Here is a 26,845-nt window from a genome sequence, read left to right as displayed (position 1 = left end):
CCCTTGATCTTCCCCAGTGCCGGGATGATAGATGTGATCACACACCTTGCTTTGATACGGAGCACACCATCCTCCCAGCTCAGCTTCTCAGGCACAGGGATGAGTTTGCAAAACCACACCCTTTGTGGTGAGATTCTTCCAGACAACCATTTCGCTAATTCTTCGTGGCTTGTTTACAAGTGGCTGTGACCATTCTTCATAGAGGAGAAATCTGAGTCACCATGGATTGAAGTCACACTAAGGTCACAGAAAGGCCCTTGGAGGGAAATATGCAAATGTAAATAGTCTGCCAGGATGGATTGCAGCTCAGGGTTTCCTGGTGTGGACTGCTTCTGAGTCAAAGCTGTGGGCGAGGGGGGGGGCACCGGAGTGAGCCTGCTGGAGGGCAGGGGGGAGGATGCGCTGTGGTGGACACACTATATAGAAAGGCCAGGGCATGAGGGACATGCAGGGCTCACCTGAGAGAGCTGCAAAGGTCTGTGGGAGGCAGGAAGAGGAAACAGAATCCAGAGACTGTGTCAGGCATAAGCTCTTCAATGGGACATGAGAGACAGCTTCCAGGCTAGTCGTTCATTGGTGTGTGTGTGTGTGTGTGTATGCGTGTACATGCATATGCGTTGATGTGTATAAATGTGTGTGAAATATGTTTGTGCACATATGGGTAAGTATATATGCATATATATGCACATGTATATGCATGCATGTGTGGATGGATGTGTGTGCCTATGTCTGTGCGTATATGTGTGTAAATGTATGTGTTTATGTGTATATATGTGTGTGGAATATGTGTGTACATATGGGTTATGTATACATGCATATCTATGCATATGTATATATATGCATGCGTGGATGGATGTGTGTGCCCATGTCTATGTGCATATATGTGTGTAAATGTATGTGTTTATGTGTATATATGTATGTGGAATATGTGTATGTATATATGGGTATGTACTCATGCTTATGTATATATGTGAGTACCTATTTATATGTATTTGTGGCTTTATGTGTGTAAATGTATATGTGTTTGTGTGTGTGTAGTCCTGACTTGCTTGTAATTTACAATAACCCTGCTCCAGCTTCCCCTCTCAAACTGGGATTACAGGTGTGAGTCACCACACCGGGCTTCGGGATGGCTGTGATGTGCTCCATCCACCAAGAGAGAGAGGACAGTCAGATGGACATTTGTGCCTTTGAAATCTGCATGGCGCATTCACACACAGTGGGAGCCGACCTCTGTTTGCCTAGGGGCTCTGAAGGCAGCTGAGTGGAGAAAAAGCTTTTGTGGCACAAAATCGGGGGAGCTGAGCCCTGAGCATTCAGAAAGGGCCAAAGAGAAGATGCCCAGGATGTCTGTTGGTGTAGGGGATTGGGAAGGAAAGGAAGGAGGGTGAGGGACAGGGCAGGGCCCAGCTGGGCTCTCAAGCTTAAAGCTTCTACTTCCTCCTCCACCCATTCCAGTGTTAGCCTCTGGCCTCACCAATGGGCTGGCAAAAGAAAAAGTCTTAGGTTTAAAGTCCAACAGGTAGAGGTTCCAGACCTAGGATTCCTGTGTTCCCTGCGCAGTATCGGGACACATGGCCAGAGCTGGTGGGAACCTGAGGGTCTGGGGGAGCTTGGTGCTACTGGTAAGTTCTTTCATGCTCAGGACTGAGCTTGGGGCCAAGGGAGGGAGGGAGGCTTAGGAAGGGGCTAGAATCTACATTCCCAGAGATGTGGAGGAAGGGCCCTCAGCCAGAGCCTTGAAGAAGCAGGGAATGGTCTTTAACCGGAGAAGAAAGAAAGCTCTGAGATCGGAGGAATATAGACAAATCTGGCCATACTGGATGTTTTAGGGTCTGGTATGACAGTGAACATGGGATCAGGCTGTTCGCACACACAGCCCAGCCCTCCTCCTCAGATTCAGAAGCCCGGAGCCTACCCGCCCTCCTCCACACCCAGAGATCCACAGTGACCAAGCTCTGACCTAGCTCCCTCTGCCTACAGTCTGTCTCCAGAGTTCAAATTTGTTTTCCTCTAGTTGTCCCTCTTGGTCCCTGGGCGCCCTCCCCCAGGGCCTCTGCTTATATTTTTCAGAAAGTGAAAGTACTCACAGTGTCTCTTGCCATTATTCGGGAAGCAACCTTGGTTCCTGCTTCCCTGAAGCTCCACCTCTGCCTTGGGTAACCAGCTTCCTAATCAACAGCACCAGTGTTGGGGTGCCCTTATCACACCCTGTCCCCACATTCCTCTCCTTGGTCAAGGTGGAAGGAAAGGTTGGGGGCAGAGATCAGGACAGTCTTGAGCAGGCTGTCAGCCCCACCTCCCCAGTCTCACCAAGCTCAGCTAACTTCTTCCTACCTGGATCCCCCTAGGGCCTGTACAGCTGCGCTGTGTCCCGGGCGGCAGGTGAGTACATTCCTACCTTTAACCTTTGTCCTTGCCAGGAGAGAGATCCTTTGACTCTGATGGACCCTGGTGGGCTGAGGACAAGGGTAGTTTCTCAATTTTGGGAGGAGGGAGGTACAGGGTGGTAGGAGGGGGAAAATGGTTGATCTATGCCTTTCTAATCTGAAAGCCACACATGAATTTTCAGCTCTAAACGGAGTGAGTAACCTGAAGGCAGAGGTCCAGACAAACAGCGCCATCACCCTGAGGTGGGACGCCCCAAACTATCCCGGCCATGAAAACCTGATCTACTGGGTTCAGTGCCTTGGAGATAACATATATAAAATTGAAAACACCACAAGAACCACATTAACAGTAGATGGACTTGATCCGGCTTCCTCATACGAATTTCTTGTGTGGGTAGAAATTAATGGAACCAATAGCACCATGGAGCCGATCAAAACCTCCACAGGTGAGAGGCAGACTCTCTTGTATTCTTTCTTCCTTTTGAAGGGATAAGTTTAGGGGTGACCGGAGAGCCTGGTGGTGGAGGTGCATACCTTCAATCCCAGCACTTGGGCTCAGAGCCAGGCAGATCTCTTTGACTCTGAGGTCGGGCTGTTCTACAGAGTGAGTTTCTGAACAGTCAGAGCAACACAGAGTAACCATGCTGAGAGGGAGAAAGGGAGAGAGAGACAGAGAGAGAGAGAGAGAGAGAGAGAGAGAGAGAGAGAACAGAAGGTGGCAGATTCCACAATGCAACAGACCTAGGCTGAGATACAAAGATGGGAATAGCAGGGAGTGGCCACATCTCAAGAGGTCACCCATCACACAAAACTTGTGCCTCCCTATTGGACTTCCAACTGTTCTCAGCCATCTCAACCCATCACGGGGTCCATGAACCCACATTAATGGGAGGACCAGGACCAGGTGATTTTCCCATTGGTCTCTACTTAGAGCCCCAACTCAGAGCAATTTAAGGACAAGCAATGTGAGGAACAACTGCATTGCCTTTTGTTTTTATTTTGTGACCTGGTGTGGGTAGGGAGTGACCCACTGAGGTGGCTGTGTCACTGAAGACAGTGGCTTCCTCTCAATCAGCAATCCTGGAGTGCTAAGGTCTCAAGAGGGTCTTCTCTCTTTATGGCTGAGTACTTAGGGCTTTAATCTTGTGTAGGCTTCATACCTACAAGCACAGCTGCTGAGGTCATTTGTACTACAGCCGTGTCATCGCCAAGACAACATTGCACATGTCCTCTTTATCTTCCTGTTCTTACATTCTGTTCACCCTTTTCCATGATGATCTCTGAGCCTTGGATGGGCTGACAGACATGTCTTCAACATCGCGGCCATCCCAAGTCTCCGTCTTAACCACCATCCCTACAGACAGCAGTTCTATGACCAAGGCTGAGGAGCCATGAAGGTCGCTGGTACTAGTCCATGCACTGGCCCCCACTTGTCGCTGGAGCTCTGTGGACGTCTGCTCGTGCATATCCTGGCTCATTCTTATTTTGTTTATTTATTTATATTTTGTCTGTCTATTTCTTTATATAACTTCTATCTTCTTTTTTTGATTTTGATTTTTGAGATAGAGTTTCTCTGGATAGCCTAGACTGTCTCGTAACTCATTGTGTAGACCTGACTGGACTCAAACTGACTGCCTCCGACATGCTGGGATTAAAGGCACATGCCACCACAGCCAGCCAATTTAGTATTCTGTGTGAATGTTGTGTGAGATTTGTGTGTGTGTGTATAGCCAGAGCTTATTGTCTGTTGTCTCCCTGTGTGGCTCAGTATCTTATTGATTCATTTTACTTTATCTTAGTTTATTCATTGCTATCGTATGTCTGTGTTTGTGTGTGCACACTCAAGTCTGGATATGACTCCATATCCCCAGCCTGGAATTCACTATGAAGACCAGACTGTCTTTGAACTCATGAAGTCCTCCTGCCTCAGCCTCCCAAGGGATGAGATTGTATTGTAGGCACAAGTCACAAAGGTTTAACAGATTGAGGATATGAGGAAAATGATTCTCCCTTCTACCCTTGTTTTCAGCTCCAAACCCAGTGACAAACCTGAGTGTGGAAACTCAGACAGACAGCTCCATCACCCTCATATGGGATAAACCAGAAGGTCATGACACAGTTAACCTGACCTACTGGATCCAGTGGCTTGGAAAAAATGACAGCAATGGACTTACAAACACAACAAACACCAGTGTCATGGTGGATAACCTTGCTCCTGCTTCTACATATGAATTTTTCGTGTGGGTAGAAAAAGATGAAATCAATAGCACCATGGAGACCCTCAACGCCTCCACAGGTGAGAGGCAGACTCTCTTGTATCTGTTCTTCCTTTTGAAGGGATGTGTTTATGGGGTGACCAGAGAGCCTAGTGGTGTTCGTGCACACTTTTAATCCTCACAATTGGGTGTCAGAGCCAGGCAGATCTCTTCGACTCCGAGGTCGGCCTGATCAACAGAGTGAGTTTCTGAACAGTCAGAGCAATACAGAGTAACCGTGTCGAGAGAGAGAGAGAGAGAGAGAGAGAGAGAGAGAGAGAGAGAGAGGAGGGACAGAAGGTGGCAGATTCCACAATCCAACAGACCTAGGCTGAGATACAAAGATGGGAATAGCAGGGAGTGGCCACATCTCAAGAGGTCACCCATCACACAAAACTTGCGCCTCCCTATTGGACTTCCTACTGTTCTCAGCCATCTCAACCCATCACGGGGTCCATGACCCAAATAAATGGGAGGACCAGGACCAGGTGATTTTCCCATTGGTCTCTACTTAGAGTCCCAACTCAGAGCAATTTAAAGACAGGCAATGTGAGGAACAACTGCATTGCCTTTTGTTTTTATTTTGTGACCTGGTGTGGGTATGGAGTTACCCACTGAGGTGGCTGTGTCACCGAAGACAGTGGCTTCCTCTCAGTCAGCAATCCTGGAGTGCTAAGGTCTCAAGAGGGTCTTCTCTCTTTATGGCTGAGTACTTAGGGCTTTAATCTTGTGTAGGCTTCATACCTACAAGCACAGCTGCTGAGGTCATTTGTACTACAGCCTTGTCATCCCCAAGACAACATTGCACATGTCCTCTTTATCTTCCTGTTCTTACATTCTGTTCACCCTTTTCCATGATGATCTCTGAGCCTTGGATGGGCTGACAGACATGACTTCAACATCGCGGCCATCCCAAGTCTCCGTCTTAACCACCATCCCTACAGACAGCAGTTCTATGACCAAGGCTGAAGAGCCATGAAGGTCGCTGGTACTAGTCCATGCACTGGCCCCCACTTGTCGCTGGAGCTCTGTGGACGTCTGCTCGTGCATATCCTGGCTCATTCTTATTTTGTTTATTTATTTATATTTTGTCTGTCTATTTCTTTATATAACTTCTATCTTCTTTTTTGATTTTGATTTTTTTTCCCTTGGTTTTTCGAGACAGGGTTTCTCTGTGGTTTTGGAGCCTGTCCTGGAACTAGCTCTTGTAGACCAGGCTGGTCTCGAACTCACAAAGATCTGCCTGCCTCTGCCTCCCAAGTGCTGGGATTAAAGGCGTGCACCACCACCGCCCGGCTTTGATTTTGATTTTTGAGATAGAGTTTCTCTGGATAGCCTAGACTGTCTCGTAACTCATTGTGTAGTCCTGACTGGACTCAAACTGACTGCCTCCGACATGCTGGAATTAAAGGCACATGCCACCACACCCAGCCAATTTAGTATTCTGTGTGAATGTTGTGTGAGATTTGTGTGTGTGTAGCCAGAGCTTATTGCCTGCTGTCTCCCTGTATGGCTCAGTATCTTATTTATTCATTTTACTTTATCTTAGTTTATTCATTGCTATCGTATGTCTGTGTTTGTGTGTGCACACTCAAGTGTGGATATGACTACATATTCCCAGCCTGAAATTCACTATGAAGACCAGACTGTCTTTGAACTCATGAAGTCCTCCTGCCTCAGCCTCCCAAGGGATGAGATTGTATTGTAGGCACAAGTCACAAAGGTTTAACAGATTGAGGATATGAGGAAAATGATTCTCCCTTCTACCCTTGTTTTCAGCTCCAAACCCAGTGACAAACCTGAGTGTGGAAACTCAGACAGACAGCTCCATCACCCTGATATGGGATGAACCAGAAGGTCATGACACAGTTAACCTGACCTACTGGATCCAGTGGCTTGGAAAAAATGACAGCAATGGACTTACAAACACAACAAACACCAGTGTCATGGTGGATAACCTTGCTCCTGCTTCTACATATGAATTTTTTGTGTGGGTAGAAAAAGATGAAATCAATAGCACCATGGAGACCCTCAACGCCTCCACAGGTGAGAGGCAGACTCTCTTGTACCTGTTCTTTATTTTGAAGGGATGTGTTTATGGGGTGACCAGAGAGCCTGGTGGTGTTCGTGCATACTTTTAATCCTCACAATTGGGTGTCAGAGCCAGGCAGATCTCTTCGACTCCGAGGTCGGCCTGCTCAACAGAGTAAGTTTCTGAACAGTCAGAGCAATACAGAGTAACCGTGTCGAGATAGAGATAGAGATAGAGATAGAGATAGAGATAGAGATAGAGATAGAGAGAGAGAGAGAGAGAGGAGGGACAGAAGGTGGCAGATTCCACAATCCAACAGACCTAGGCTGAGATACAAAGATGGGAATAGCAGGGAGTGGCCACATCTCAAGAGGTCACCCATCACACAATACTTGCACCTCCCTACTGGACTTCCTATTGTTCTCAGCCATCTCAACCCATCACGGGGTCCATGACCTACATAAATGGGAGGACCAGGGCCAGGTGATTTTCCCATTGGTCTCTACTTAGAGCCCCAACTCAGAGCAATTTAAAGACAGGCAATGTGAGGAACAACTGCATTGCCTTTTGTTTTTATTTTGTGACCTGGTGTGGGTATGGAGTTACCCACTGAGGTGGCTGTGTCACCGAAGACAGTGGCTTCCTCTCAATCAGCAATCCTGGAGTGCTAAGGTCTCAAGAGGGCCTTCTCTCTTTATGGCTGAGTACTTAGGGCTTTAATCTTGTGTAGGCCTCATACCTACAAGCACAGGTGCTGGGGTCTTTTGTACTACAGCCTTGTCATCCCAAAGACAGCATTGCACATGTCCTCTTTATCTTCCTGTTCTTACATTCTGTTCACCCTTTTCCATGATGATCTCTGAGCCTTGGATGGGCTGACAGACATGTCTTCAACATCGCGGCCATCCCAAGTCTCCGTCTTAACCACCATCCCTACAGACAGCAGTTCTATGACCAAGGCTGAGAAGCCATGAAGGTCGCTGGTACTAGTCCATGCACTGGCCCCGAATTGTCGCTGAAGCTCTGAGGGCATCTGCTCGTGCATATCCTGGCTCATTGTTATTTTGTTTTATTTATTTATATTGTCTGTCTATTTCTTTATATAACTTCTATCTTCTTTTTTTGATTTTGATTTTTGAGATAGAGTTTCTCTGGATAGCCTAGACTGTCTCGTAACTCATTGTGTAGACCTGACTGGACTCAAACTGACTGCCTCCGACATGCTGGGATTAAAGGCACATGCCACCACAGCCAGCCAATTTAGTACTCTGTGTGAATGTTGTGTGAGATTTGTGTGTGTGTGTAGCCAGAGCTTATTGTCTGTTGTCTCCCTGTGTGGCTCAGTATCTTATTGATTCATTTTACTTTATCTTAGTTTATTCATTGCTATCGTATGTCTGTGTTTGTGTGTGCACACTCAAGTGTGGATATGACTCCATATCCCCAGCCTGGAATTCACTATGAAGACCAGACTGTCTTTGAACTCATGAAGTCCTCCTGCCTCAGCCTCCCAAGGGATGAGATTGTATTGTAGGCACAAGTCACAAAGGTTTAACAGATTGAGGATATGAGGAAAATGATTCTCCCTTCTACCCTTGTTTTCAGCTCCAAACCCAGTGACAAACCTGAGTGTGGAAACTCAGACAGACAGCTCCATCACCCTGATATGGGATGAACCAGAAGGTCATGACACAGTTAACCTGACCTACTGGATCCAGTGGCTTGGAAAAAATGACAGCAATGGACTTACAAACACAACAAACACCAGTGTCATGGTGGATAACCTTGCTCCTGCTTCTACATATGAATTTTTCGTGTGGGTAGAAAAAGATGAAATCAATAGCACCATGGAGACCCTCAACGCCTCCACAGGTGAGAGGCAGACTCTCTTGTACCTGTTCTTTATTTTGAAGGGATGTGTTTATGGGGTGACCAGAGAGCCTGGTGGTGTTCGTGCATACTTTTAATCCTCACAATTGGGTGTCAGAGCCAGGCAGATCTCTTCGACTCCGAGGTCAGCCTGCTCAACAGAGTAAGTTTCTGAACAGTCAGAGCAATACAGAGTAACCGTGTCGAGATAGAGATAGAGATAGAGATAGAGATAGAGATAGAGAGAGAGAGAGAGAGAGAAAGAGAGAGAGAGAGAGAGGAGGGACAGAAGGTGGCAGATTCCACAATCCAACAGACCTAGGCTGAGATACAAAGATGGGAATAGCAGGGAGTGGCCACATCTCAAGAGGTCACCCATCACACAATACTTGCACCTCCCTACTGGACTTCCTATTGTTCTCAGCCATCTCAACCCATCACGGGGTCCATGACCTACATAAATGGGAGGACCAGGACCAGGTGATTTTCCCATTGGTCTCTACTTAGAGCCCCAACTCAGAGCAATTTAAAGACAGGCAATGTGAGGAACAACTGCATTGCCTTTTGTTTTTATTTTGTGACCTGGTGTGGGTATGGAGTTACCCACTGAGGTGGCTGTGTCACCGAAGACAGTGGCTTCCTCTCAATCAGCAATCCTGGAGTGCTAAGGTCTCAAGAGGGCCTTCTCTCTTTATGGCTGAGTACTTAGGGCTTTAATCTTGTGTAGGCCTCATACCTACAAGCACAGGTGCTGGGGTCTTTTGTACTACAGCCTTGTCATCCCAAAGACAGCATTGCACATGTCCTCTTTATCTTCCTATTCTTACATTCTGTTCACCCTTTTCCATGATGATCTCTGAGCCTTGGATGGGCTGACAGACATGTCTTCAACTTCGCGGCCATCCCAAGTCTCCGTCTTAACCACCATCCCTACAGACAGCAGTTCTATGACCAAGGCTGAGAAGCCATGAAGGTCGCTGGTACTAGTCCATGCACTGGCCCCGAATTGTCGCTGAAGCTCTGAGGGCATCTGCTCGTGCATATCCTGGCTCATTGTTATTTTGTTTTATTTATTTATATTGTCTGTCTATTTCTTTATATAACTTCTATCTTCTTTTTTGATTTTGATTTTTTTCCCTTGGTTTTTCGAGACAGGGTTTCTCTGTGGTTTTGGAGCCTGTCCTGGAACTAGCTCTTGTATACCAGGCTGGTCTCGAACTCACAAAGATCTGCCTGCCTCTGCCTCCCAAGTGCTGGGATTAAAGGCGTGCGCCACCACCGCCCGGCTTCGATTTTGATTTTTGAGATAGAGTTTCTCTGGATAGCCTAGACTGTCTCGTAACTCATTGTGTAGTCCTGACTGGACTCAAACTGACTGCCTCCGACATGCTGGAATTAAAGGCACATGCCACCACACCCAGCCAATTTAGTATTCTGTATGAATGTTGTGTGAGATTTGTGTGTGTGTAGCCAGAGCTTATTGCCTGCTGTCTCCCTGTATGGCTCAGTATCTTATTTATTTATTTTACTTTATCTTAGTTTATTCATTGCTATCGTATGTCTGTGTTTGTGTGTGCACACTCAAGTGTGGATATGACTACATATTCCCAGCCTGAAATTCACTATGAAGACCAGACTGTCTTTGAACTCATGAAGTCCTCCTGCCTCAGCCTCCCAAGGGATGAGACTGTATTGTAGGCACAAGTCACACAGGTTTCACAGGTTGAGGATATGAGGAAAATGATTCTCCCTTCTACCCTTGTTTTCAGCTCCAAACCCAGTGACAAACCTGAGTGTGGAAACTCAGACAGACAGCTCCATCACCCTGATATGGGATGAACCAGAAGGTCATGACACAGTTAACCTGACCTACTGGATCCAGTGGCTTGGAAAAAATGACAGCAATGGACTTACAAACACAACAAACACCAGTGTCATGGTGGATAACCTTGCTCCTGCTTCTACATATGAATTTTTCGTGTGGGTAGAAAAAGATGAAATCAATAGCACCATGGAGACCCTCAACGCCTCCACAGGTGAGAGGCAGACTCTCTTGTATCTGTTCTTCCTTTTGAAGGGATGTGTTTATGGGGTGACCAGAGAGCCTGGTGGTGTTCGTGCACACTTTTAATCCTCACAATTGGGTGTCAGAGCCAGGCAGATCTATTCGACTCCGAGGTCGGCCTGCTCAACAGAGTGAGTTTCTGAACAGTCAGAGCAATACAGAGTAACCGTGTCGAGAGAGAGAGAGAGAGAGAGAGAGAGAGAGAGAGAGAAAGAGATAGAAGGATAGAGAGAGAGAGAGAGAGAGAGAGAGAGAGAGAGAGAGAGAGGAGGGACAGAAGGTGGCAGATTCCACAATCCAACAGACCTAGGCTGAGATACAAAGATGGGAATAGCAGGGAGTGGCCACATCTCAAGAGGTCACCCATCACACAAAATTTGCGCCTCCCTATTGGACTTCCTACTGTTCTCAGCCATCTCAACCCATCACGGGGTCCATGACCTACATAAATGGGAGGACCAGGTGCTTTTCCCATTGGTCTCTACTTAGAGCCCCAACTCAGAGCAATTTAAAGACAGGCAATGTGAGGAACAACTGCATTGCCTTTTGTTTTTATTTTGTGACCTGGTGTGGGTATGGAGTTACCCACTGAGGTGGCTGTGTCACCGAAGACAGTGGCTTCCTCTCAATCAGCAATCCTGGAGTGCTAAGGTCTCAAGAGGGCCTTCTCTCTTTATGGCTGAGTACTTAGGGCTTTAATCTTGTGTAGGCTTCATACCTACAAGCACAGCTGCTGAGGTCATTTGTACTACAGCCTTGTCATCCCCAAGACAACATTGCACATATCCTCTTTATCTTCCTGTTCTTACATTCTGTTCACCCTTTTCCATGATGATCTCTGAGCCTTGGATGGGCTGACAGACATGTCTTCAACATCGCGGCCATCCCAAGTCTCCGTCTTAACCACCATCCCTACAGACAGCAGTTCTATGACCAAGGCTGAAGAGCCATGAAGGTCGCTGGTACCAGTCCATGCACTAACCCCCATTTGTCCCTGGAGCTCTGTGGGTGTCTGCTCATGAATATCCTGGCTTATTTTTATTTTGTTTTATTTATTTATATATTATATCTATCTATTTCTTTATATAACTTCTGTCTTCTATTTTTGATTTTGATTTTTGAGATAGAGTTTCTCTGGATAGCCTAGACTGTCTCGTAACTCATTTTGTAGACCTGGATGGACTCAAACTGATTGCCTCCCACGTGCTGGGATTAAAGGCACATGCCACCACACCCAGCCAATTTAGTGCTCTGTGTGAATGTTGTGTGAGATTTGTGTGTGTGTGTGTAGCCAGAGCTTATTGTCAGCTGTCTTCCTCTGTGGCTCAGTATGTTTTTAATTTATTTTAATTTATCTTAGTTTATTCATTGCTATCGTATGTCTGTGTTTGTGTGTGCACACTCAAGTGTGGCTATGACTCCATATTCCCAGCCTGGAATTCACTATGAAGACCAGACTGTCTTTGAACTCATGAAGTCCTCCTGCCTCAGCCTCCCAAGGGATGAGATTGTACTGTAGGCACAACTCACACAGGTTTCACAGGTTGTGGATATGAGGAAAATGACTCTCCCTTCTGCCCTTGTTTTCAGCTCCAAACCCCGTAAGAAACCTGAGGGTAGAAACTCAGAACAACAGCTCCGTCACCCTGAGCTGGGACGAACCAGAAGGTCATGACACATCTAACCTTACCTACTGGATCCAGTGTTTTGGAGAGGACTACAGCAATGAACCTAAAAGCACAACAAACACCAGTTTTGTGGTGGATGGCCTTGCTCCTGCTTCTACATATGAATTTTTCATGTGGGTAGAAAAAAATGAAATCAATAGCACCACGGAGACCCTCAACGCCTCCACAGGTGAGAGGCAGACTCTCTTATATTCTTTCTTTATTTTGAAGGGACATGTTTAGGGGTGACCAGAGAGCCTGATAGTGGTGGTGCTCCCCTTTTTTCCTAGGACTTGATCTTTAGACCAGGCAGATCTCTGTGACTCTGATGTCGGCCTGCTCTGCAGAGTGAGTTTCTGGACAGCCTGAGCAACACAGAGTAATCGTGGAGAGAGAGAGAGAGAGAGAGAGAGAGAGAGAGAGAGAGAGAGAGAGGAAGAGAGGACAGAGGTGGCAGATTGCACATTCAAACAGAACTAGACTGAAAGACAAACAAGTGAATATCTGGTTTTTATCACCCACTTTAAACAGATAAAGTTCCACAAAGGTGATGTTGACCTTTATCGTCTGTGACCCAGTGGGTCCAAGAGGACCCTTTCTTTATATTATGAGCCTCAAGGGAGCACAACACCGGCATTCCTAATTTCATAGTAAACTGTTCCAGCTCCATGGCATGTGACTGGCCACGTCGCAGGAACTCACGCATCACAAAACTTGTACCTCCCTATTGGACTTCTTATTGTTCTCACCCATCCCACCCCACAATGGGGTCCATGACCTACATAAATGTGAGGATTAGAAATAGCTGTTCTTCCCATTGGTCCCTACTTAGAGCCCCAATCAGAACAATTTCGGGACAGTTGATCTGAGGAACAACTGCGTTGACCTTTGTTTTTATTTTCTGACCTGGTGTAGGTATGGAGTTACCCACTGAGGTGGTTGTGTCACTGAAGACAGTGGCTTCCTCTCAATCAGCAATCCTGGAGTGCTAAGGTCTCAAGAGGGCCTTCTCTCTTTATGGCTGAGTACTTAGGGCTTTAATCTTGTGTAGGCTTCATACCTACAAGCACAGCTGCTGGGGTTCATTTGTACTACAGCCTTGTCATCCCACAGAGAGCATTGCACATGTCCTCTTTATCTTCCTGATCTTACATTCTGTTCACCCTTTTCCATGATGATCTCTGTGCCTTGGAGGGTTTGACAGACATATCTTCAACACCCCAGCCATCCCTGAGTCTCTGTGTTAACCACCATCCCTACAGACAGCAGCTTCTATGACCAAGGCTGAGGAGCCATGATGGTTCCTGGTACAAGTCCATGCACTGGCCCCCACTTGGTTCCTGGAGCTCTGTGGGCTTCTGCATGTGCACAACCTGACTCATTCTTATTTTGGTTGATTGATTTATATTTTTATGTGTCTATCTATTTCCCTATCTATCGATCTATCAATTTATCTCTTTATCTTTTACTTTTTAAGACAGCGTTTCTTTGAGTAGCCCAAACTATGTTGGAACTCAGTCTGTAGCCGTGGCTGATCTCAAACTGACTGCCTCCTTCTTTCTGGCATTAAAGGCACATGCCACCACACCCGCTGATTTAGTACTCTGTGTGAATGTTGTGTGAGATTTGTGTGTGTGTAGCCAGAGCTTATTGTCAGCTCTTTTCCTGTGTGGCTCAGTATCTTATTTATTTATTTTACTTTATCTTAGTTTACTCATTGCTGTCATATATCTGTGTTTGTGTGTGCACACTCAAGTGTGGATATGACTCCATATCCCCAGCCTAGACTTTACTTTGAAGCACAGGCTCTCTTTGAACTCATGAAATCCTTCTGCCTCAGCCTCCCAAGGGATGAGATTGTATTGTAGGCACAACTCACACAGGTTTCACAGGTTGTGGATATGAGGAAAATGATTCTCCCTTCTACCCTTGTTTTCAGCTCCAAACCCAGTAAGAAACCTGAGGGTGGAAACTCAGAACAACAGCTCCATCACCCTGAGCTGGGACGAACCAGAAGGTCATGACCCATCTAACCTTACCTACTGGATCCAGTGGCTTGGAGAAGACTACAGCAATGTATCTAAAAGCACAACAACCACTAGTTTTGTGGTGGATAGCCTTGCTCCTGCTTCTACATATGAATTTTTCATGTGGGTAGAAAAAAATGAAATCAATAGCACCACGGAGACCCTCAACGCCTCCACAGGTGAGAGGCAGAATCTCTTGTATTCTTTCTTTATTTTGAAGGGACGAGTTTAGGGGTGACTGGAGAGCCTGATGCTGGTAGTGCACACCTTTAATCCTAGCTCCTGGACTCCAGAGACAGGCAGATCTCTTTGACTCTGAGGTTGGCCTGCTCTACAGAGTGAGTTTCTAAACAGTCAGAGCAACACAGAGTAACCATGTTGAAAGAGACAGAGAGAGAGAGAGAGAGAGAGAGAGAGAGAGAGAGAGAATACAGAAGGTAGCAGATTCCACAATCAAACAGAACTAGACTGAAACACAAACAAGCGAATATCTGCGTTTGTCACTCACGTTAAACAGATGAAACTCGACATAGGTGAAGTTGACCCTCATAGTTCTGTGACCCTGTGGGTCCAAGAAGACCCTTTCTTTATATTATGAGCATAAAGGGAGCACAACACCAGCATTCCTAATTTCATAGTAAATTATTCCAGCTCAATGGCATGTGACTGGCCACGTCCCAGGAACTCACGCATCACACAAAACTTGTACCTCCCTATTGGACTTCTTATTGTTCTCACCCATCCCACCCCACAACGGGGTCCATGACCTACATAAATGTGAGGATTAGGAATAGCTGTTCTTCCCATTGGTCCCTACTTAGAGCCCCAATCAGAACAATTTCAGGACAGTTGATCTGAGGAACAACTGCGTTGACCTTTGTTTTTACTTTCTGACCTGGTGTGGGTATAGAGTTACCCACTGAGGTGGCTGTGTCACCGAAGACAGTGGCTTCCTCTCAATCAGCAATCCTGGAGTGCTAAGGTCTCAAGAGGGCCTTCTCTCTTTATGGCTGCGTACTTAGGGCTTTAATCTTGTGTAGGCTTCATGTCTACAAGCACAGCTGCTGGGGTTCATTTGTACTACAGCCTTGTCATCCCAAAGACAGCATTGCACATGTCCTCTTTATCTTCCTGTTCTTTCAATCTATTAACTTCTTTTCCGTTATAATCCCTTAGAAGGGCTGACAGATATCTCTTCAACATCTCAGCCATTCCCAAGGCTCCATGATAACCACCATCCCTACAGACAGCAGAGTCTTTGACTAATCCTGAGGAGCCATGAAGGTAGCTGGTTGCAGTTCATGCACTGGCCCCTACTTGGTCCCTATAGCTCTGTGGGCTTCTGCATGTGCACATCCTGTCTCATTCTTATTTTATTTATTTATTTATTTATTTATTTATTTATTTATTTATGTTCTGTCTATCTATATCTATTTATCTATCCATTTATCATTTTGTTTTTCAAGACAGAGGTTTTCTGGGAATCTTAGACCATTTAAGTCTGTAACATTAGGGCCAACTTTTTGGGGTTTCTGTCCCACCTGGGACCCCACAGTCAGCAAGTCCCAAAGATAATTACACAGAGATCTACATAAGTTATAAAACTGATTGGCCCCTTAGCTCAGGCTTCTTATTAGCTCTTGCAATGTATATTAACACATAATTATTATCTATGTTAGCTACATGGCTCAGTACCTTTTTCAGCAGGGTTCGTCTCATCCTGCTTCTTCTGTGATCTTGGCAGGAGTCGAGGGAGCTTTCTGCTTCCCAAATTCTCCTGTTCTCACCACCCCACCTCTACTTCCTGTCTGGTTGACCCGCCTATACTTGCAGCTTGGCCAATCAGTGTTTATTTAAAACATGATTGACAGAGAATACAGACAATTCTCCTCTACCACTTCCCCCTCTTTTTTATTTTTAAACAAAGGAAAATATCTATAGTTCATTTTTTTTTTTGGGGAATGTGGGTGTAGATTTTTAGGCTACTTTCTGCTGGCTGGGGGCGTTGATAATCTTATAGGGACCTAAAGAAAATTTAGAGTTATAATCAAGTCCTGACTGGAGTATCCTGTGAGTCTTGATCATTTCGGGCAGCAGTCTTGAATATGTTCTGGTTGTAGAACTCAGATATCCGGGCCATCTGTTCCTTCTGGAGATTTCTCAGGTGATCTTCCTTGATCAAACCTGATTTTTCTTAATTCAGAATAAATCCACAGTTTCTCATTTCCTGTGGAAACAAAAGCAAAATCTCTTCTCCAAAGTAACATACCTTTTTGACTTCAATTTTAAAGTTAAGGTATTTTCAAAATACCTATCTTGGATTAATTCAGCAGCATTTATTAGCAAGTATCTTTTAGCAGCTATTGCTCCTTCCTCAGCATTCAAACAGTTCAAAGAGAGCATAATAACAAATAGTATCCAGATTCTCTGTGTGTTTTTTATCTTTACGTGGCTTTATTTTAACCTCTATTTCTTATATCTTTACTTTTTGAGACAGGGTTTCTGTGTATCTTTGTCCTGGAACTCACACTGTAGACCAGGCTGTCCTTGAACTCACAGAAATCCGCTTGCCTCTGCCTCCCCAGTGCTGGGATTAAAGGTGTGTACTACAACACTTTGAAGTCATAGAAGTCAATCTATTTCTGCTCCTTGAAGTCTCAGAGGTCAATGTACCTCTGCCTTCCAAATGTTGGGATTAAAGGTGTGTATCACCACACCCAACTACTCTCTCTCTTTTTTACTTTAAGAACTTTAATCTTTAACCTGCATATATTTTTAACATACTGTAAACCATTTAGAGGTTTTCTTTGTCTTTGAATCTCTCTTTACTGTATATCTCTCTTTTTCTGACTACATGAGTCTTTAATTTGCTAAGCAATGTGGGTAGGATTAAAGCCGTGTCTTTGATGGCTGGATCCAACCTATTTCTTAGCTTTCTGACATTTCAGCCATGGCATGGGTGGTTCAGTGGTAGACGCCTCATGGCTGAGGTACTGACTATTGCCATGTTTATTGCCACAACTCTATGGTGTTTCAAGGTCCTTGCCAGCAAGCAAGCTGTAACAGTGTGTCTACAAACAACACTCAAATACTCTCTCTGTAGTCAGACCTCCTGTCTTAAAGAGTTTGCATTGGCAGGACGGCCCAGAAAGCAGGCATTTTAAAATGGTGCAGCTTTTTTCCTGCTACAGCTGAAAACCAACAAGCATGAGGTCAGCTTTTATCAACACTATTTAAGGTCCTCTTAAAGAGCTGCAGGGTTTTGTGGCTAAAGCTGAGTCAGGAAGCCTTTCTTAGATGAGAGCACTTGCTTGCCTCTAGCAAGCAGAGTAGACCCGAGAAATTACTGCTACCAAGAAGCCATGCATAATGCTGTTATTTTGTTCTAGAATTACTTCCCAAGCTGTCTCAGGCTTTATGTGGATGCAGTTATCCATGTGGGCACCATTCTGCAACATGAGGGCCAGTTTGTTGGGGTTTCTGTCCTGCCCAGTACCCCACAGCTGGCAAGTCCCAAAGAAAATTCACACAGAGAGTCTGCATTACTTATAAACTGATTGACCCATTAGCTCAGGCTTCTTACTAGCTCTTGTAGCTTATATTAATCCATTGTTCACCATAACTCAGTCTTTAGACCCAGCTGGTTTCAAACTTTCTGCCTCCCATGTGCTGGGATCAAAGGCACATGCCACCCCCGACTGATTTAGTACTCTGTGTGAATGTGTGTGTGAGAATTTGTGTGTGTGTAGCCAGAGCTTATTGTCAGCTGTCTTCCTCTGTGGCTCAGTATCTAATTTCTTTCTTTTACTTTATCTTAATTTATTCATTGCTCTCATATATCTGTGTTTGTGTGTGCAGTCTCTAGTATGGATATGACTCCATATCCCCATCTGGAGTTCACTATGAAGCCCAGGCTGTCTTTGAACTTATGAATTCCTTTTGCCTTAGCCTCCCAAGTGATAAGATTGTATTGTAGTCACAAGTCACACAGGTTTCATAGATTGAAGAAATTTGGGGAGAAATCATTCTCCCTTCTGCCCTTATTTTCTGTTTCAAACCCAGTGGGAAACCTTTGGGTCGAAGATGAGACTAACAGCTCCATCACCCTGATTTGGGATGTCCCTGAGTGCTCCTTTTCCCGGGACCTCACCTACTGAGCCCAGAGCATGTGGTATGGTGGTGAAAGTGAGACTCCAGACACATCAACCTCCAATGTCACCATGGATGCACTGGATCCTGGCTCTTTCTATAAACATTCCTTATGGGTGGGAAGAGATGGAGTCACAGCTCCTGGTGACTCAGTAACTGCAGAGATGAGAGAAGACATTATCTGTTTACTACCCTCTGCCTGCTTTCTCTCACACCCTCCCTCTGTCTCTCTCTTATTAGCCTCTGAGGCCTGGACCTCACAACCCCTCCTGCCAGTACTTCCTAGATGCTTGTATTATCAGTGTGCACCATCGGGGGCTGAAGAGATGGCTCAGCAGTTAAGAGCATTGCCTGCTCTTCCAAAGGTCCTGAGTTCAATTCCCAGCAACCACATGGTGGCTCACAACCATCTGTAAAGAGGCCTGCAGGCATACACACAGACAGAACATTGTATACATAATAAATAAATATTAAAAAAATAAATAAGTATGCACCATCACACCTGGCTCAAGTTCTTAAAAAGATTTTATCTATTTAGTTTATGTATTTGAGTGTTTTTCTTGCACATGTGCAAGTGCCCCAGGTTCATGCATTGTCCTTGTAACCAGGTGGGGTTTAGGATCCTTTGGAAATCGACAGACAGTTGTGAGCTGCTTCTGGATGCTAGGAACTGAACTCTGGGTCCTTAGCATGAGCAGGAAATGCTCTTAAGCTCTGAGCCTTCTCTCCAGCCTCACATCTGGTGTCTCATCCCTTTGTTGGTGATGGTGTGTGGTTAGAGGGTGGGTGGGAGCTGTCAGGAGAAGGGGGCAGAAATGGAAAGGAAGCCACACACTTAAACTTCAGTCTTCTGATGTGGGACCCCCCTCTGCATGCTGTGAATATATTTTATTACCATTGGTTAATAAAGAAGCTGATTTGGTCAAGAGCCAGACCAAATAGGGCCAGGCAGGATACAGGGAAAAAGGATACATAATAAAAGAAGTTTTAGTTAGGGAGATGCCATGTAGCTGCCGTAGGAGGAAGATACCAGAACATATTGGTAAGCAGCAGTCACGTGTTGGTATATAGATTATTATAAACGGCTTAAGTTAATTGTGTGATCTAGTCAGTAATAAGCCTGAGCTAATAGGCCAAACAGTTTCTAATTAATATAAGTTTCTGTGTGATTACTCAGTACTGGGCGCCTGGGAAATGAAAGCTCAGCCTCCAGTTACAGTCTTCTATCAGCTGCTCTAAAATAGAGGGAAAGAAAGAAGAAAGATGCCATTGACCTTCATGAGAGATTAGTTTTTCTTTTTGGTTTCTTGAGACAGGGTTTCTCTGTGTAACAGCCCTGGCAGTCCTGAAACTCTTTTTGTAGACTAGGGTGGCCTCAAATTCACAGAAATCCACCTGCCTTCCAAGTGCTAGAATTAAAGGTGAGCACCCTCACCATCAGGCTTCATGAGAGATTTTGGAAAGATCTAGAGCATCTCATTTCTACATGCAACCCATATTTTAAAAAGCAATGAGGTTGGACTTGGGGAACGTTCTTATTATTTCCTTCATTTCTTCTTTCTTTGAACAGGATCTTGCTCTGTCCCCTGCTGTCCTTCTGCCTCAGCTTCCCGAGTCCTGAATTCACAGACAGGAGCCACCATGCTCTGCTAGGTCTGACATTATTCATCTTAGTAATAAATACAGCTCTGTGCATTAACCTCACCAGCATCCTCGTGACAACCAGCCACATTCTAAGAATTCAGAGGCAAATGGAAACTGTGCTGCCATATTGGAATAAATAGGTCTGAGTCATCCTGCTTCTGTCACCTGGAACAACCCTTGATGTCCCCTCTGTTCCCATTTCAGCTCCAAACCCAGTAAGAAACCTGAGTGTGGAAACTCAGACCAACAGCTCCATCACCCTGAGCTGGGACAAACCAGATGGTCGTAATGACACAGTTAACCTGACCTATTGGGTCCAGTGGCCTGGAGATGAGGACAACTATAAAAATAAAAGCACAACGAACACCAGTGTCGTGGTGGATAACCTTGCTCCTGGTTCTACATATGAATTTTCCGTGTGGGTTGAATACGATGGAATCAGAAGCACCACGGTGACCATCAATGCCTCTACAGGTGAGAGGCAGACTCTCTTGTATTCTTTCTTCCTTGGGAAGGGACAGGTTTAAGGGGTGACAGGAGAGCCTGGTGGTGGTGGCAGCACACATCTTTAATCCTAGAACTTGGGAGGCAGAAGTAGGCAAATCTCTTTGTGTGTAAGGCCAGCCTGGTCTACTGAGTGAGTTCCCGGGCAGGCTTCAAAGCTACAGAGAAATCCTATGTTGAACCCTTGCCCCCCACAAAGGATAATTTCACGGAGCTGGCTTCTAATTTTATCTCAGGGAGTGGAACAGAGATTGTGGGAACCAAGGTTTGTGACTACATGACTTACATTCTCTCACTGGAGGTCCCATAGAGTCTCCCAATGAGCCGAGGAACAAGACAGGCTTTTAAATGTCCACAGTCCCTGTGGGACACATAGATCCAGTTATGAAGCATGTCTCAGTATATATTCTATCAAGACTATATATCTAAATTAAGTCATCTTTCTCACCACCCACAATTACATGTGCCCATAAGACTGAGATGTTCTCATGAGATTACATATACATGTTACATGAGATTACACCCTACAGTGCAGGTATAGGGGGTATAGACCTTGTCTGGACAGGACTAACCTCCATCAGATCCTTATTCCTCCGGTGGGCTAACATCTGAATACTAGCTGTCACCTGCTGTAACTCTCATGGTCCCTGAAAATTTCCTCTTCTTCCTTCCTTTTTCCCCTTTAGACCTCGTCTTTGTCCCCTCCCAGCCCCTTGCATACATACTATAGATATATATATATAAAACATATATATATGCTTTAGATACAGATTGTACATGAGAGGAAAACGTTAATTCTTGTTTTCTGAGTCTTTAGTCATGTTTAATATTCCACCAATTTTCCTGAAAATGTCATAATTTCATTCTTCTTTATAGCTGAATAAAATTCCAGTGCCCCCCCCTCTCGTGTGTGATATCACATTTTCTTTATCAACTTGTCTACAGATGAACCTCTAGGAGGGCCCTGTATCTTGGCTATTGTAACTAGTATAGCAGTAATGGCGGATATGAACATATTTCTGTGGAATGCTGGCTTCAAATCTGGGTCAACTGTGGAGGTACAGGCCTGAAATCCCAGCTGTTGGAAAGTGGAGGCAGAGGATGATGAGGTCAGGGTTACCCTGGCTGTATATCAACTTGAAGGCCAGCCTAGCTGACATGAGACCTTACAACAAGACAAGATGAAACAACCCTTTTTCAGATCCACCCCCGGGCTGGGGCGATACATCTGGGTGATACGGATATTCTAGCTTTAGTTTTTGGACTCCTGTACTGATTTCTACAGGGGCTGCCCCGTTTTACACATTCACATGGGCTCCACTCTTTAACCCACAACTCTTCTAGCCCTGCCTCCTGGCTGGGCCATGGGAACACTGTGGCCACGTCTGGGTCTGTCCAGATGTCAGTAGCAGCTGTCGATATCTGAGTGTGCTGCTACAGGAGCCCAGGCCATCTGAGGTCCTATGACTAAGTGTCCTTCACAGGCTGGGCAGCTCAAGGTCAGGCTTATCACCACTCTACAGTCTAGATTCTCTGTTCCTTCTGCTAGTCCCTAATGCTGTGATGGTTTAGGATCCAGAACCAGACCGACAGATCCATCAGCTTGAGCTGGACAGCACCAGTGGGTTCCCGTGATACCAGCTACACCTCCTGGATCTCATGGACCTTGGAGGACAATCCTGTCACCAGAGTAGAACACACTGTTGACACTAATATCATATTAGAGACACTGGAACCTGGGAGCTTGTACAACTTCACTGTCTGGGCTGAGAGGAACGAAATCGGAGGTTATAGCAGTAGTGTTCTTGGAGCTACTGCTAAGGCTTGGTCCAATTCTGATCACAGCACTATTGGGATATTATTATATTAATATTATATATAATGTTATATATAGTCTGTGATATATATCATAGTCTGTGTAGGGTAATATAAAATATATAATCATATTTATTAATAGTATATCATATACAAACATATAATAATTATACATTATATAGTTAACATATTAACATATCATATGTTATATTATACATCCAATGCACGGTGTGTAATATATGTTAATATTAACATATCAATATATTGATACAATATAATATAAGTATATAATTATAAAATTAATTTGGCATAATATTAATAATTATACACATAATAACATAATATAATATATAACGTATGATATATAATATATTATATTCCATACACTAAAATAAGGTATACTGTTATATAATATATTAATATACACTATCTTAATATATAATATGCTAATATAATATGTAATATTATATATCCTTACACATACAATGACACATACATGTAACTAAAATATTTCTAAAGTGAAAAATGCGAGTGAACTACAAATTCCATAATGTCATGAGGTTGGAATTTTATACATTCAGTAATACAGAGTCCAAGGCATTGTAGGGGTTTGTAGTCTGGGAGGACTTTAGTCGTTTGGGGACAAGAGAAGATGAGGTGTTTGAGTCTGGAGAGGAAGAGAGTGGGCTAGCCTCTGAGAGCTGGGCACGCAGAACCAACCATCTTTGGTGAATGGCTCATACTTATGATTCCTCTTGTTTTCTTTACTCAGTCCCAGCTGCGGTCAGCGAACCCTCCTGTGTCAGCACTTCTGGGGGCTATGGGGTCATTCTTACCTGGCCCTGCCCATCTGGGGGTTATGATACCTTTGAGGTGGAAGTGGGCGGACAACGGAGAAACCAGTCTTCCTGTGGGATGGGCATGTCTGTGTCAGATCTTGGGCCAGCTCAGTCTTACACGGCCACCATCACAACTATCTTGCATGGACTGAGGGCCTCACCCTTCTCTGTGACCTGCCACACAGAGAGTACAGGTGAGTGGAGCCGGGGACAGAGAGTACAGGTGAGTGGAGCCGGGGACAGAGGGTGCAGGTGAGTGGAGCCCGGGGACAGAGAGTACAGGTGAGTGGAGCCCGGGGACAGAGAGTACAGGTGAGTGGAGCCCCGGGGACAGAGAGTACAGGTGAGTGGAGCCGGGGACAGAGAGTACAGGTGAGTGGAGCCGGGGACAGAGAGTACAGGTGAGTGGAGCCGGGGACAGAGGGTGCAGGTGAGTGGAGCCCCGGGACAGAGAGTACAGGTGAGTGGAGCCCGGGACAGAGGGTGCAGGTGAGTGGAGCCCGGGGACAGAGAGTACAGGTGAGTGGAGCCCCGGGACAGAGAGTACAGGTGAGTGGAGCCCGGGGACAGAGAGTACAGGTGAGTGGAGCCCGGGGACAGAGAGTACAGGTGAGTGGAGCCCCGGGACAGAGAGTACAGGTGAGTGGAGCCCGGGGACAGAGGGTGCAGGTGAGTGGAGCCCGGGGACAGAGGGTGCAGGTGAGTGGAGCCGGGGACAGAGAGTACAGGTGAGTGGAGCCCGGGGACAAGCCTTCAGAGGTCGCCGGAAAGGGAGGCCATGGGTTTTTGTTTGTTGTTATTTTTTGTTTTGTATTTTTGTTTGTTTTTATTTGTTGTGTTTTGTTTTGTTTTGGTCTGTCTGCCTTTTGTTTTCTGGCTTCTCTGTGTGTCCTTCTTTCTCTCTGAGTCTGTACATGTGTGTGCAGCTTCATGTGCAAAAACATGTATGTATGCACGTGGCCAGAGGACAGTCTTGGGTGTTGTTCATGTAGCATCTACATTACAATAGTTTTCTAACATTTACTCGTTTATTTTTCTTTATTTGTGTGTATGTCATGTTGCACATGTAGAGGTCAGAAAACAAATTGCATACGTCAAGTGTTTCCTTCCGCCATGTGGTCACGGGGACCCAACTCCGTGTCTTAGGCCTGGTGCCAGCACCTCAGCCCTGACCCATCTTACAGCTCCACGTAGTTTTTTCTTTTTGAGAAGTAGTCTCTCATTGATTTGAAACTGACGAAGCGGGGTTGTGCTGGTTGGGGGATCTGCATGTCTCTGCTGTCCCAGACAGATAGTATAGGCACGTGCCAGCATCTGGTGTGTTCTGAGATAGTATAGACATGTGCCAGCATCTAGTGTGTTCTGAGATAGTATAGGCACATGACAACATCTGGTGTGTTCTGAGATTTTATAGGCATGTGTCAGCATCTGGTGTGTTCTGAGATAGTGTAGGCATGTGCCAGCATCTGGTGTGTTCTGAGATAGTATAGACATGTGCCAGCATCTGGTGTGTTCTGAGATAGTATAGGCACATGACAACATCTGGTGTGTTCTGAGATAGTATAGACATGTACCAGCATCTAGTGTGTTCTGAGATAGTATAGGCACATGACAACATCTGGTGTGTTCTGAGATAGTATAGGCATGTGTCAGCATCTGGTGTATTCTGAGATTGTATAGACATGTGCCAGCATCTAGTGTGTTCTGAGATAGTATAGGCACATGACAACATCTGGTGTGTTCTGAGATAGTATAGGCATGTGTCAGCATCTGGTGTATTCTGAGATTGTATAGACATGTGCCAGCATCTAGTGTGTTCTGAGATAGTATAGGCACATGACAACATCTGGTGTGTTCTGAGATAGTATAGGCATGTGTCAGCATCTGGTGTATTCTGAGATTGTATAGACATGTGCCAGCATCTAGTGTGTTCTGAGATAGTATAGGCACATGACAACATCTGGTGTGTTCTGAGATAGTATAGGCATGTGTCAGCATCTGGTGTATTCTGAGATAGTATAGACATGTGCCAGCATCTAGTGTGTTCTGAGATAGTATAGGTACATGACAACATCTGGTGTATTCTGAGATAGTATAGGCACATGTCAGCATACGTGGTGTGCTCTAAGATAGTATAGGCACGTGCTAGAATACCTGGTGAGTTCTGAGATGATATAGGCATGTGCCAGCATACCTGGTGAGTTCTGAGATAGTATAGGCACGTGCCAGCTTCTGGTGTGTTCTGAGATAGTATAGACACGTGCCAGCATGCCTGGTATGTTCTGAGCCCTAACTCAGTCCTCACACTTGCAGGGCAAGCACTTTACTGATTGAACCAACTCCTTAGCCCTCCTGATTTTCTTAAAACAGTTTTCTAGAGATAAAATCCATTGGCCGTACAACTCACTCACTTGAAGTCACCAAACAACTTGATGCTAGACAGTGTATTTCCAATGCCATTGCATCTTTCATTACTATTTATTTGAGAATAATTTTCTTTAATTAAAAAATATTTATTTTTATCTGTATAGGTGTTTTTGCCTTCAGGATGTTTGTGTACCATTCTCATGCAGTACCCTCAGAGGCCAGAAGAGGGCCTCAGATTCCCTAAAACTGGTGTTACAGATGGTTGTGGGCTGCCATGGAGTGCTGGAAGTTGAACCCAGATCCTCTAGAAGAGCAGCTGGTGCTTTAAATGTTGAACCACATCTATCCAGCTGCATTCTCTACCTTAGTAGATTTTTATCTCTAATCTTTTTTTTTTTTTTTTTTTTTAGTTTTTTTTTTTTTTTTCGAGACAGGGTTTCTCTGTAGCTTTGGAGCCTGTCCTGGCACTAGCTCTTGTAGACCAGGCTGGTCTCGAACTCACAGAGATCCACCTGCCTCTGCCTCCCGAGTGCTGGGATTAAAGGCGTGTGCCACCACCGCCCGGCTATCTCTAATCTTTCTTTTAAATTTTTTATTACATTTATTTATTTGTCTTTGGGGGGAGGTGCACACACACCACTATGCCTGTATGGAAGTCAAGAACAACTTGCTAGAGTCAGTTGTTTCCTTCAACCATGTGGGTCCTGTCACTGGGCTTGGCAGCAAGCGCCTCTACCCCCTGAGCCATCTTGCTGGCCCTACCATGACCTCTTGGGATGTATCTTTCACTTTGTCCTGTAGATGGAAGTTTCTGTCCCTCCCAGTCCTGCAGCCATTCAGTCCCAAAGAAACACACAGAGGCTTATATTAATTATAAACTGTTTGGCCTATTAGCTCAGGCTTACTAACTAGCTCTTACAACTTATATTAACCCATAGTTCTTGTCTATGATTAGCCATGTGACTTGGTACCTTATCTCAGTAAGACATTCTCATTCTGCTTCCTCTGCATCTGACTGGTGGCTGCATCTCTGCCTTTCCTCTTCCCAGAATTCTCCTAGTCTGGTTGCCCCGCCTATACTTCCTGCCTGGCTACTGGCCAATCAGCATTTTATTAAACCTGTATGAGTGACAAATCTTTACAGTGCACAAGAGCATTTTCCCACAGCACTGTCCCCTTTGTCTCTTCCTAGAAATCAGGGATTCTAGTAATACTAGGTGAC

The 26,845-nt window shown here is 45.2% G+C and overlaps 1 protein-coding gene across 3 annotated transcripts in view; it reads left to right on the top strand.

Moving 5' to 3' along the window:
• The first annotated feature begins 1,498 nt into the window (after positions 1-1,498).
• Ptprh (protein tyrosine phosphatase receptor type H) overlaps positions 1,499-26,845 on the top strand; it is a 36,884-nt gene continuing 11,537 nt past the window's right edge. For 2 of the 3 annotated variants that reach the window (XM_041655011.1, XM_041655010.1), the window contains exons 1-9: positions 1,499-1,625; positions 2,352-2,385; positions 4,420-4,686; positions 6,425-6,691; positions 8,283-8,549; positions 10,316-10,582; positions 14,218-14,484; positions 20,303-20,572; positions 23,190-23,450. In XM_041655011.1, coding sequence (XP_041510945.1) covers positions 1,575-1,625; positions 2,352-2,385; positions 4,420-4,686; positions 6,425-6,691; positions 8,283-8,549; positions 10,316-10,582; positions 14,218-14,484; positions 20,303-20,572; positions 23,190-23,450 — 1,951 coding nt within the window. In that variant the 5' untranslated portion in view covers positions 1,499-1,574. The remainder of the gene's footprint in view (positions 1,626-2,351; positions 2,386-4,419; positions 4,687-6,424; positions 6,692-8,282; positions 8,550-10,315; positions 10,583-14,217; positions 14,485-20,302; positions 20,573-23,189; positions 23,451-26,845) is intronic. The other variant, XM_041655012.1, reaches the window with a different exon arrangement.

This window comes from Microtus oregoni, unplaced genomic scaffold (genome assembly GCF_018167655.1).
Source record: "Microtus oregoni isolate MIOR12 unplaced genomic scaffold, Mior012 000006F_ref0000085, whole genome shotgun sequence".
Lineage (NCBI taxonomy): Eukaryota > Metazoa > Chordata > Mammalia > Rodentia > Cricetidae > Microtus > Microtus oregoni.
The sequence above is the reverse complement of the archived record's forward strand: the minus strand, read 5'-3'. Positions and strand labels throughout refer to the sequence as shown.